Consider the following 12,144-nt stretch of genomic DNA (forward strand, 5'->3'; position numbering starts at 1 on the left):
ATTTCAGAAAGTTGAGAAAATTTACTTCTACAAACGAAAAAAAAAATAAAATAAAATAAAAAATATGCAAACTGAAATAAAAAAAAGTAGTCCTTTATTCTAGGAATTTTGCCTCTATTCCTTATTAATCCAAATAACCCAATTACTAAATAAGGAATGAAGGCAAAATTCCATAAAAAGGAATTTTGTACATTTTTTCTTTAATTCAGTGTACATCAAATTTTTAATCAAAAAATAATTTACAATTTTTCGATACCCGAGTAGACGGAAATAACTTGGGAATAACATTTTCTGATATTAGAAAATACTAGGCCAATAACATTTTATGTTATTTATAACAAAATTCGTTATTCGTCGTTATGATTTTTTTGTTATTGGATTGTTATTGTAATACCATTTTGAGTTATTCTTCGAACAAATCTTTGTTATTATTTTCTGTTATTTTAACAACTAATCCGATCATCCCAATAACAATTGGCGGTATTCTTCTCAAACAAAAAATGTTATTCCAAAGTTGTGTGGGCTTTCAACCAATATCAGACCAAAAACAAATTTTGTTATGATAACATAAATTGTTATTTAACCCTTATGCAAAAGTGGATTTTTCAAGAATATTCCATAACATTTAACAGTATTTGTTATTGAAATGGCATGAATTTTGTTATTACCGTCTACCCGGGTAGAACGCGGCAATGTTTAGTTTGATCCTTCTTTACGTGATTTTATTTATATATGAAGTGATTTAGTATCATTTGAATGCATGAGCAAGTTTGACCATCTCAGAAATATTTTTTCGAGAAGATCTTAAAATTTCATAAAAAATGCTGTAATTATTTTGGAAGTTTAAAAATTTTGAAAGTACTAAATTATGAAAAAAAAAAAAATAAACAGACATCAAGAACTACTGGTTCAATTTTAAATGTCAAAAGGCCATCGGGACTGGCAACACCAGCCAGCAACAGTCAACTGTTCGGAGCTCCTCAAACTTTTCGATTTTTTCGCCGTAATTAACAGTGTTTACCCGCGAGTTTGCTGCTCCAGCATGCCAAGGGCCGGCCGTGGCCGTGGCAGTTCGAGTGCGGCCTCGAAAAACCCGCGAAGTTCATCTACCGGCAGAGTGCAGAAAGGTAAACACACCAACGCCGCATCGACCGCCATCGCTCACGGGAGCGTGCCCGGTGACGTCACCGATCCTTCATTTTTACACGTGTCATACCGTCCACGTGAGTCCCCAGTACGGACGAGACAATCGACCCGGGCATCCGGAAGCACTTCCGACCAGCAGCAGCAGCAGCAGTCCACCAGCACTACGACAACAACCACTTCCAACGTTCCCACCAGCAACGAATTTGAGATGCTGAGTGGAGAAGAAAACAACACCGCCAGTGACAGCAGCAGTGCTGGCGACGACGATGACGATGATGAACTTGCGCGCAAGCAAGAAAGCAGAAAAAGTGTAACTCTCCGAAGGAACGACGACCACCTCCAATTTTTGTTTTGGATACGTTGGCGGACGATGTTGACGAGTTGCTTGAGGGACTCCAATATTGTCTTAAAATTAGTAAAACTTCGGTGCAAGTGATTACGCATAAAAACAGAATTTCGACTTGGTAGTGAAGAAGTTGAAGTTGCGAAACTTCAAATTCTTCACATTTGACCCAGCAGAGAAGGTCCCAGTGAAGATCGTCCTTCAGGGATATCCGGACCGCCCGATCTCCGACCTGGAAGAACACCTGTCGGGCGTCAAGGTTAAGCCTCGAGAGGTTAAGGTGCTCTCGAAATTGACAACGGTGACAGGTACGTACACATTGTACCTCCTGTACTTCGATCGTGGGTCGGTCAAAATCCAGGACCTACGGCGGATCAAAGCACTGGACGGCTTCTTCGTGACGTGGCGATTCTACACGAAGAATCCGACCGACGCAGCGCAATGCCACCGCTGTCAAAAATTCGGACACGGTTCAAGAAACTGTAATCTTCCGCCCCGGTGCGTAAAGTGCGGTGAGACCCACTTCACCGAAAGGTGCAATCTTCCGCGGAAAGACCAGCTGGGGGAAAACGCCCAGCAGCACAAAGCGCGCGTCAAGTGCGCGAACTGTGGTGGAAACCACACGGCGAATTTCCGTGGCTGTGCCGCGCGGAAAAAGTACCTCGAGGAGCAGGACAAGAAGAAGAAAGCGCCAGCGTCCCGCCAACCTCCAAAGACTTCGAGCACGAACGCTGCAGCAGCTGGCGGCGGAGCAGTTCCATCGACCAACCCAGCGTTCCCTCCCGGTTGGGGAGGTTCGTACGCTAGAGTAGCCGCTTCTGGGAGCGGTACTTCACCGGGACAAGCAGACGTTACCGGAGATGATCTCTTCACGCTTCCCGAGTTTTTCGCTCTTGCTGGAGAGATGCTCACGCGCTTTCGTGCCTGCCGGAACAAGGCAGAACAATTCCAAGCTCTGAGTGAGCTTATGATGAAGTATATCTACAACGGATAAGCTGCCTTGTGCAGCGAAGTTTTCGACGTCAAAAGACAAAACAAACTGTGATCTAGTTTTAAGCTTTTCTATCTCTATCCTTTTCCTTAGCAAATTTAGAAGGTTTTTAAAATAATTTTTCCTTCTGTTGGCAAATCCATTGTTAGAATATCCAATTACATCAAAATGAACTATAGTACAAATCATAGTTGAAAGGTACTCCAAAACTCTATTAGGTTATAAGAATTACGAAATTGTGAATTGATTATTTACTAATAAAAACTAATTGAATTGAATTGAATAAATGTCAAAAGGACAAAATATTGTTGAAATTTTCGGATCTTTCGTGCTAGTTTTTTTTATTTCAAAATCAATCTACGTGTGTGAATTTATGCGGAAAGTAACACTATTCTTAACCCTCTACCGCTCAATATTGTTTTCGATTTATTTTTATTTTTTTCGTGTTTAGCAGATTATTTTTAGCCACTTTTGTCCAAGGAAAAAACATCACCTCTCTTTTTTTAAATTTTAGTATTTTTGTTTGTAATAATCATGTTTAGTTTATGTTTGTTTTTGATAGTATTAGGCTTATTATACCATTCATTATCATTTGCCTCATTAGGTTTTTCATGTTTTTAAGGCCCCTTTTAAATTTTTTGCTTGTTTTTCACATTTTCTGCTATAGATACCATTGTCATTTGAATTGTAGAATAATACGTAGAGGCATAGTTTGGACACTACAAAAAATACTGCATACTTATTTTTACTTAAAATAAAGGCATTTTTAATAACATTGGCAAAATCACATTAAACATTTGAAACTATCAACCCTAACATTTTCTTAAATTTAATGAGTTCTTCATTCCAATGCTTTTAAAGCATTAAAAATTAGTTGAAAAATGGATTGCTGGCGAATTTTTAGATCGAAGCCTGTCTAGAGGCGGGATTGGATTTTAGAGGGTTGACTTGAACTTGAATTTTAAAATTTCGAGTATTTTTCAAAGTTTGCTTACGAATTATCAATAGTTTATTTGATTGCACAAAAAAAAAAAAATGATTTTGTGTCTTTTTTCAAAACAAATCATCATTTAAATTGCATTCATTTCTAGTCACCACCCTGTCCACCAGCTTCGCGGGCCGGCATAAAGAGCCCAGGACCACGCGAGCGCGTAATCCGCTTAGTGTTAATTCTTAATTTATTTAATGAAGTAATTTTTGGTGAGCCCACTCCCTCTCTACCCCACTAGTGTAGTGGAAAAGCGGAAAAGTTTACGCGAGTACTCCACCGGGGGAAAAAAAACCCTTCGAACAAACGCGAATGAAGAAGATAATTAATAGGGGTACTTGAAGATAGTCTTTCCCGCGGGAAATCGCCAAACCACCGACCACAACCGGGGGGCGGTGTGGGAAATTTTTGCGGTTATTGGTTTTTTTTCCTCCTAATAGGGTACCTGGGTAAAATTTTCTTTTTCCGTAAGTTTGGGAATGGTAGCGGAGGGATTTTTTTTAAGGAGAACAAAATGCCCAACGTAATGACGTTTGGGATCGGCGTCCCTGTGTAATTACAAGTTTTAGAAGGAGAAAAAAATATCGATTTTGGAAACCACTTGCAAAAAAAAACCCCAATCTGGTCAAAAGTTGGAACATCCGGAACGATTCCATCTCTAATTTAGTGCCTCGAACGTTCGATAGGTTGAAGGAGGATGCCAGGTTAGTTTGTCTGGACTCGCTGATCTGACAGAGTGTGCATTGTAAGTCATGGGGTAAAAAGTTCAATTTCAGCATGTTCTGTGCTTCGCTTTGAACGGGGAGCACACGTTCACACTGAGAACATTGTCTGCATATATGCACTACACCCAAATTGCAGACCTCACGAATTGACAGATATTGCAAACAAAAGGGCCCTCTCACCAATACATCTCCTTCACTTGGTCAGAGAGAAAATATCAAGAGCGAAAGATGCTCTCTTCTCTCGTTCGCGAGATATCGTCGCAAGATCAACGAATGATTTTTCGAGATTACGATCTCACTAATACATTCAAAAGTGAAACGTCATACGTCAATGTTTGTAAACAAACCAGTTTGATGGAAATGTCTGTCAAATTTGTCAGCGATTTCTCTCCTCCTGATTTGGGTGCTGCAAGCTCGTTCGAACAGAAGAAGAAGTTCGTCGGCGTACGGTTCAACTGCGCTTTATCATTTCATTAGCAGTGATTTCTCGACGCTATCTGCCATCAGAGCACGAGAGAGAGGATATGAGAAAAAGTTGCTCTTCTAGCCGAACTAGAAAGCGTAGAAACCGAATCACAACTGCAACTTAATTTGCACTCCAGAACATATGTGCATTCGCGTATGGAGATGCTTGATGGAATTACCCGAGGTTGTCCGGGTGACAACAGTTTTTCTCCGTCAACTCAACCGGCTTTGGAAACCGATCCGTGTTAGTTTGTTTGTTGTTTCAAATGGTTAGTTTATGATACGGTGCGATATTTTACGTGCGAAAGTTAGATGTGTGATTGCCACCGCTGTTTGCGCACTTTACGCGCATTTTGTTGCTGGGCGATGCTTGAACGCGCGGAACATTCACGCCAATATGCTGAGTGGTTACTACCGCCGTTAGCGCAATTGACGCGCGATTTGTCCTGTTTTGATCCAGTTCATCCACTAGTAACTAGCTCGTTGTTACACAGTGTAATGCGACATCGCTGTGTCTGAGCTGTCCTGAATCAAAGCTCCACTCTCAAATCCAAGGGTTCCACACACGTTGAACCCGCATTCCTGTTCAGACACGAAATTTGAAACCATTCTAGCAGCAGCAGCACCACTATTATGCGAGCAAAAAAATCCTAAAGGACGAGATTACGAACGCAAAATTCCCGCTAGTTTTCCGACTGGACGAGGACGGAATGTGATTTCGGTATGCGGGAAATAGACGTTTTTGGCCAGCTTAAATTTTGATCCCAATTGTTGCAGGTTGCATGGACTCGAATCAGAACACGTTGCCACGCGGAGCCAATTTGGTCACCCAGCTGTTGCCAACCGGAGAGGGGTCACCATTCGTCAACCCCAACGACGTTGCGAGAACGCATGTATATTGCGCACCCGGTATAATATTTCATAAATTTTAATTGAAATTTATATTGCGCGTTCTACGTACGGTCGCCCGGTTCAAAATTGCTTTTCCCCGTCCCAAAATTTCCAACTTGATGCACTTTTTCAACTGATGCCTCGCTTAATTTACGTAACCCTCTGACTTACACCCAGGGGGGACCCTTAACTTTGCCTTACATCGAGAGAAAAAAATGAAACTTTCCCCATAAGTTCGTTACAAAAGGGGGGTTGGGAAGTCAACTCTGGTCGTTGCAAACAACCGCACTTTTTAACCGCACATGCAAAATCGGGGTGGGGGACCCCAAAAAAGGATTCTAGAGAAAGAGAGCAGAGCTTAGGGAGCTTTGGGAAAGTTTTGACTTGGGTGCTCGTTGGTTGGTAGGAGGGAAAGTTTTTCCCTTGATGCTTTACATTTGTGCGTTGTCGCGGTGAATTTTACGAGGGAGGTGTGTACTCTGAAGGAAAAGTTTTCCTTTTTATGCTGGGAGGAAGTGCAGCGTAAGGTTTTAGTGAGGTTGTGATTCGTTTTGAGGAGAATCTTTTGCATCTCATCAGAGTATGTGAAAAATGTTGAACAGCTTGTTTAGAAATTAAAAAAATAGAAAATACTCGTGTTTTTTCACCATTTTCTCCATTTTTCGCATTTCAAACTAAAAAAACATTACTCAAGATATAAAATATATAAACATTATTTTATGAGATTCAAAACCATTCCTTCGAAGAAAATTCATTAAAAAATTACAACATTCTTTATTAAAATAAATTGCTAGAGTTTTCCACTTTTGGAAGTGTTATTGTAAGTACTTCAAAGCCCCTCTGAAGAGATATTAATTAAAGAAATCTGGCAACCCTGTCATTTCCACACGCGAAATTTGTTAAGAAAATGACAACGAGCCGTATCTGAACTATAAAAAATAGGAATTTTGAATCTCGTACCTGTTTTCTTGAAACACTGCCAATAGAAATCGATAGTTTTCAAATAGGTAAAAGTGATTTAAAATTTCAGAAACTCTTAAAGAATGTTATAGTTGTATGGTGAAAAAATCTAACAATGCATTTTGTATTCACTATCAAAATATTTTTTTCAATTTTGTTTGAAAAGTGTGGGAAAGTGCTCACAGTTCAATTTAAAAGAGATTTCAACACGTTTTCAAAAAAGTACACACTTTTTTATGTCCAAAACATACATTTTGCATCATAAGTTCGCTCATGCAGGTCTGTAAACAGTTTTGGAATCTGATCATACAAAAAATCTACTAAAAATTCTAAAATCTTTATCTTGAGAAAGTAATTCCTAATCAATCGATTATGCAAAGCTGCAGAAAAAAATAGTAACACTCAGATTGTTTTTAATTGATTCGATTTTTCATACAAAAAATAATTTTCGCAAAATTACATATTTTTGACAAAACATGCATTTTTTTTAGCTATGGCACAAGATGGTCCATATACATTTGGAAGTGTTGCCAATTATTCGAAAAAATCGTCATGTTTCTAAAACGTGAAAAAACTTCAAAACATTTTTGGACTATATTTTAAGATTTCAATACAAATTTTCATTCAAAAGGATCTTCACTTAAAGTTTGAGATCATGCACCGTTTTCAAATTGAAGCCACTTATTTTTTTCCAAAACGTGACCTGTAGACCTGTAGAAGTTCATCAAGCTTGGTTTTTTTCAAAAAAAATCTAACAATTTATTTGTTTTTATTTGTAGCAAATTATTTAAAAAAAAAAAACCCATATATAGTTTTAGACCTTATTTATTAATTTAAATATACATCTTTAAAAAGAGAAAATTGTTTTTCGATTTTTTTTTACACTTTATTAAACTTTATTTTTTTGTTGAAAAAAAAACATTGGCAACACTGCCAATTGAATTTTGACCAACTTTTGCCATTGTTCCAAAGATTACATTTGTGTCATATATAACATATTAAAAATGAGATTTTTCTAAAATTAAGATTTTGTGTGTGGAAAGTTGGATTCAAAAACAACTTTTTCAGTTGGATTCAGAGTCTAACTATTTTTTTTTTTTGAGAAATCAGAGAATCCGTATTCAAGATACTGATCGTAAATAAACGTTGTCCGAAGTGGCAGACATAGCCCCATAATGAAATCATTTATGAAGGCATTGAATATTTTTAATCTTCAATAAAAACGGCAAAAAATTTAGATTCACACATAATATATAAAATTGTTTGATTAAAGTCAAATTTTCCAAATGTGTAGCATTTTTTATGAAAAAAGCTTTATATAATAAATTAAATAATTGTATTAAAAAAAGTTACAGAAAAGTTCTTCAGTTTAGACACAACCAAGATTACAAAAAAATAGTAATGATTTCATGTCAAGTTACTGCCTCCCCTAATCGAAATTTCCCCAAAAAATCAGGAGGTAAAACACAGAACCAGACATTTATATTTTCATTTCAAAATCATGTAAATCCCTTGTAAACAGTTTTGAATACACTGTTTGAAAATTATTTATGGATTTTTAATCAAATAAAGGCTTTTTAACCTTTTTACAAATTTTGAGTTCTGGAACCACTGATCGGAAATAAATATATTCATAATTTCATTGATATTTTGCAAAGTTGATCTTTGTAAAAAATTGTTAAGCATTCAGCGATAAAATTCACGTATTTTTTTGTGAAAATTAGGCTTGTGATTTGAAATAAATTCTTTGCCCTTTCCCTTCAAACTCGACTAGATCTGTTTTATACTTTTAAATACAATTTGCAAATCTTAGTTTTTAATTAAAAAACATTAACAAAAATATATATATAACTTTTTAATAAAAGCGTCATTGAAAACACTGCCGTTTTACGGCGATATGATGTATACGCCATTGAGGTGATTTTGCTGTAGACACGATTTTCTGTTTTTGTTCATTTTTTCAATTTAAAATGACTAATTTAAGGTCTGTTCTGTAGAAACTGTTAAAAAGTACAATAAAAATGTGGCCCTTACAAAATTTCTTGTTTTTTCCTATTCTCTACGATTTTAAGCCACAAACATCATTTGGCCGAAAAAATAGCAATAAAAAATCACTACTTTTACTGCCCAATGATGTATGTATACATTGCTCGATCAAAGCTGGCTTTATTTTTTGTGCCAGCTATTTTGATAGCTGAGCGGATCCCGTATTGCATTGTCCACGTGGATACTTAAAGGGGGGGAGGGTATTAGGAGCGTTCTTTTATTACGTAACGCAGTTGGGGAAGGGGGTCGGAGGCCGTGTTACGCTCCATACATTTTTTTGAAAAATTTGTATGGACATTTTTTTACGAGGGGGGGGGGTCTAAAATCCGATTTTTTGCGTTACGTAATAAAAGAACGTTCCCTTAGCGATTGTCTACGCTCTATAAACACATTTTTTGCATGAACAATTGTCCGCAAGGGAGGTGGGTGGGTCTACAATTTTCAAAAAAGTGTCTACGTGGATGTGGTTAAGGTGTCATCCATTAAGTACGTCATATTAAAATCAGCCAGAATTTACTCCCCCCTTTGTCACGATTTCCTTATGCTTTTAACACGCAACGTCACGCTTGCTCAAAACCCCCCTCTTCCCTCAGATCGTGACGTACTTTATGGATGATGCCTAATGGACGTCCCCTTAAGAATTAAATCGAAATAATGTAATAAAATATTGCCCAGTCTTGATTTGGTCCCAAAACCTCAAATCAACATTCAAACAGTATTGAATTTGACTTCTATCAATTCTCAATGTATACATACATCATGATGAGTAAAATTGGCGTATACATCATAGTTTGTTTGCTTAATAAAATGGGCCCCAGAGCAGTTTTTTGAAAAATTCTTTCGTCAGGAGGTAGCTTTTAAGATTCTTTATCAGACTGTACAATAAAATTGAAAATGTCCAAAATGGCGTATACATCATATCGCCGTAAAACGGCAGAACAGCTTTGCCCAAATTTGCTAATTGTTGACAAAGTACTCAACCTTTGTGATATTCAACACATATTCAAAAAATATGTTTACGAACTTTTATACTTGCAGCATAAACGGCAAAATTTCGCAATATATTTCGCTGAAATCAAAATTTCGGTGGCCATATATCTTGAAAACGGGGCCCTATATCACAAAATCGGTAAAGTACTTTTTAATTGCAAATTAAAAAAAAAAATTGCTTGGAATTTAGATTTTTCTAAAAGTCTGTATTTTTTTCAAAAATGCATAACTCGGCGGCAGATTGTTTGACCATATTTCTTTATGGCTCAAAAGTTGCGGGTTTTGTCCCCTAAAACTTATCCAAAAATCTCGAAAATCAAAAAAATACGTATTTTGGGAAATTAAGTTTCTGTCAAAAAAAATTTTTATTAAAAATAGGCAATTTTTTCCAGGTTTCTCTTTTTTTCTCAATAGTCCTCAACAATACCTACGACTTTGCCGAAGACACCAAATTGATCAGAAAATTCACGCTAAAGTTACAGCTGTTTGAATATTTACGTACTATTTTTGTATGGGTGAACCAATGACACAAAATAGTTTCTTTGGTCATAGGGAAGGCCCCCACAAAGTTTAACGTGAAGACTTCCATCATTGCCGTGATTTTTCGTTCAAAGATATAAATTTTGCGTCGCTATCAATATTTTGACAAAATTCCTTCTACAAATTAATTAGAACGTTGGTAACGATTATCCCATTCCTTGCAAAGTTATGGAAAACGTCATTAATCAATGATTGCCAACTAGGACATCAATGAATGTCAAAAACAAAATTATATAAATTTTGAAACACATTTTCAACGATCAACGGCTTCAACTTAAGCCAAATAAAAAAAATACAAAAAAAAATCATTTCCGGTTTTGGTAGAGAATTGCTAAGTCATATTACTCAAGTAAAGGAAGAGAACTTTGCAGAAATATATAAAGTTGTACACTAATGCCAAAGGCCAGTGCTGCCAGTCTCCATTAACCTTTTTTCAGTTTCAAAATAAAAAGTTTCAAAAAAAGTATCACTCACCTCCAGCATGACGCAGCATATGTGGTAGATGCACTGCGTGATCGAGTCGGCCGAACCGCTCAGCGTGACGGCCCGTTCCGTTGAGTTTGGCAACATTTCGCTCGCGACCTGGATCGAGCAGCCGGTGATCTCGCGGATCTCCTTGATCTTGGAGCCACCCTTACCTGGATTAGAGAAATTAAAAGAAATCAGTTTAGAATTGAGCGTCGCTTACGTCACTTTGAACAGTGTTACTTACCGATCAGCGAACCACACTGACTAGCGGGTACGATGAGGCGGATTGGAATCTGTGTTTTACCCTGTGCATTAGTATTGTCTTGGAACTGTGAACACCACTGCAAAAAGGAAAGGAGAAAATTGAGATTCAATTTATACTCGGCAAAACTACAACGGAAAAAAACTCACCTCCTCAAACTTCTTTGTGATCAGTGTAAAGGCTTTGTAGATAGCACTTCTGGAACCGGACACCGTGACGATCCGCTCCGGACAGGATCCGTCTGATATGTTGATTTTCGCGCCGGACTGCAAAAGGAAGAGAGAGAGAGAGAGGAAAAAGTTTAAATTTGGGGGGAAAACACGTTAGAAAACAATCTTCATCACGTTAGAAGTGGATAGTTAGTAGGAGGAGAAAGGAAACCGTAAAAGGAAAAAGGAACAAGTTTTCCACTGGATTGGAAAAACCGTGAAGTGAGCTTCGAAATCTATTGGGGTTTAAATAGCAACCAGAAACGTGACGAGAATCTTCAACACAAAATTAAGACCAATGATTCCAAACGGAATCAAATAAGAACAAAATTGATTAGAGCTAATTCGATACAAACAATACAAATTTAAAAACATTAGGATTCCAAAGGGCCAAACCGTGGTCCGTTTCCCCCCACTTCCAAAATGTTTTGAGCTTGTTTATTTTTTCCTCCCACCCAACCAACAAGAAAGAGCAAACTTATCGGAAAGTCAAACTCGAATCACTTGTTTAAACGGGAAAGTTTTCTCGTTTCGACTTGCCCTCTTCGCACGCTGCGGCGCTCAATTTTTCCGAGCTTTAGTTTTTTCCCCACTCAAACTTTAAACTTGAAGCCGCGAGAAAAAAAAGGGAGGATGGAAGCAACTTTTTCCTGTTTAACACATAATATTCTGACATTTTTATTCTATTTTAAAAACGCGCGCGAGCTACAAATAGCAATTTTTCGTCCAAAACGACAGGAATTTTCCGCGCGGAGTTGAGGGGTGAGAGAAAGGCAAAAAGTTCTTGTGGTCGCCAACCAAAGTTTTTTTTTCCAACCCGAGTTTATAATGCAATAAAGAGGTAGTTTGTTGAAATGTTAACCGCGTGTTGTGTTGTTGTTTGAAGCGGCAGAGAGTTTTAATGGTCAGCACAGTGGTGGTTAATTTAAGGCTGGAAATAAATATTTAAAATGATTATACAAAACTTGCCCCAAATAATACGAAATTGTGTTGAAAACAGCGCTTGTTATTTTTATTTCTTAAAAATAGAGCAGTGAAAACGAACTCAGAAACGCAATGAGACTTTAAATTGTCAATCTCAAAAACATTTAGAATGATTGAAAGGGTAACATAAGAAATC

The 12,144-nt window shown here is 37.3% G+C and overlaps 1 protein-coding gene across 11 annotated transcripts in view; it reads right to left on the reverse strand.

The window, feature by feature from the left end:
- Positions 1–12,144, reverse strand: part of LOC6048902 (poly(rC)-binding protein 3) — a 516,717-nt gene that overhangs the window by 91,252 nt on the left and 413,321 nt on the right. For all 11 annotated transcript variants that reach the window (XM_038260118.1, XM_038260119.1, XM_038260120.1 and 8 more), the window contains exons 4-6: positions 10,965–11,081; positions 10,798–10,894; positions 10,560–10,723 (exon numbers count right to left, since the gene is read on the reverse strand). In XM_038260118.1, coding sequence (XP_038116046.1) covers positions 10,560–10,723; positions 10,798–10,894; positions 10,965–11,081 — 378 coding nt within the window. The remainder of the gene's footprint in view (positions 1–10,559; positions 10,724–10,797; positions 10,895–10,964; positions 11,082–12,144) is intronic.

Source organism: Culex quinquefasciatus, chromosome 3 (genome assembly GCF_015732765.1).
Source record: "Culex quinquefasciatus strain JHB chromosome 3, VPISU_Cqui_1.0_pri_paternal, whole genome shotgun sequence".
NCBI lineage: Eukaryota > Metazoa > Arthropoda > Insecta > Diptera > Culicidae > Culex > Culex quinquefasciatus.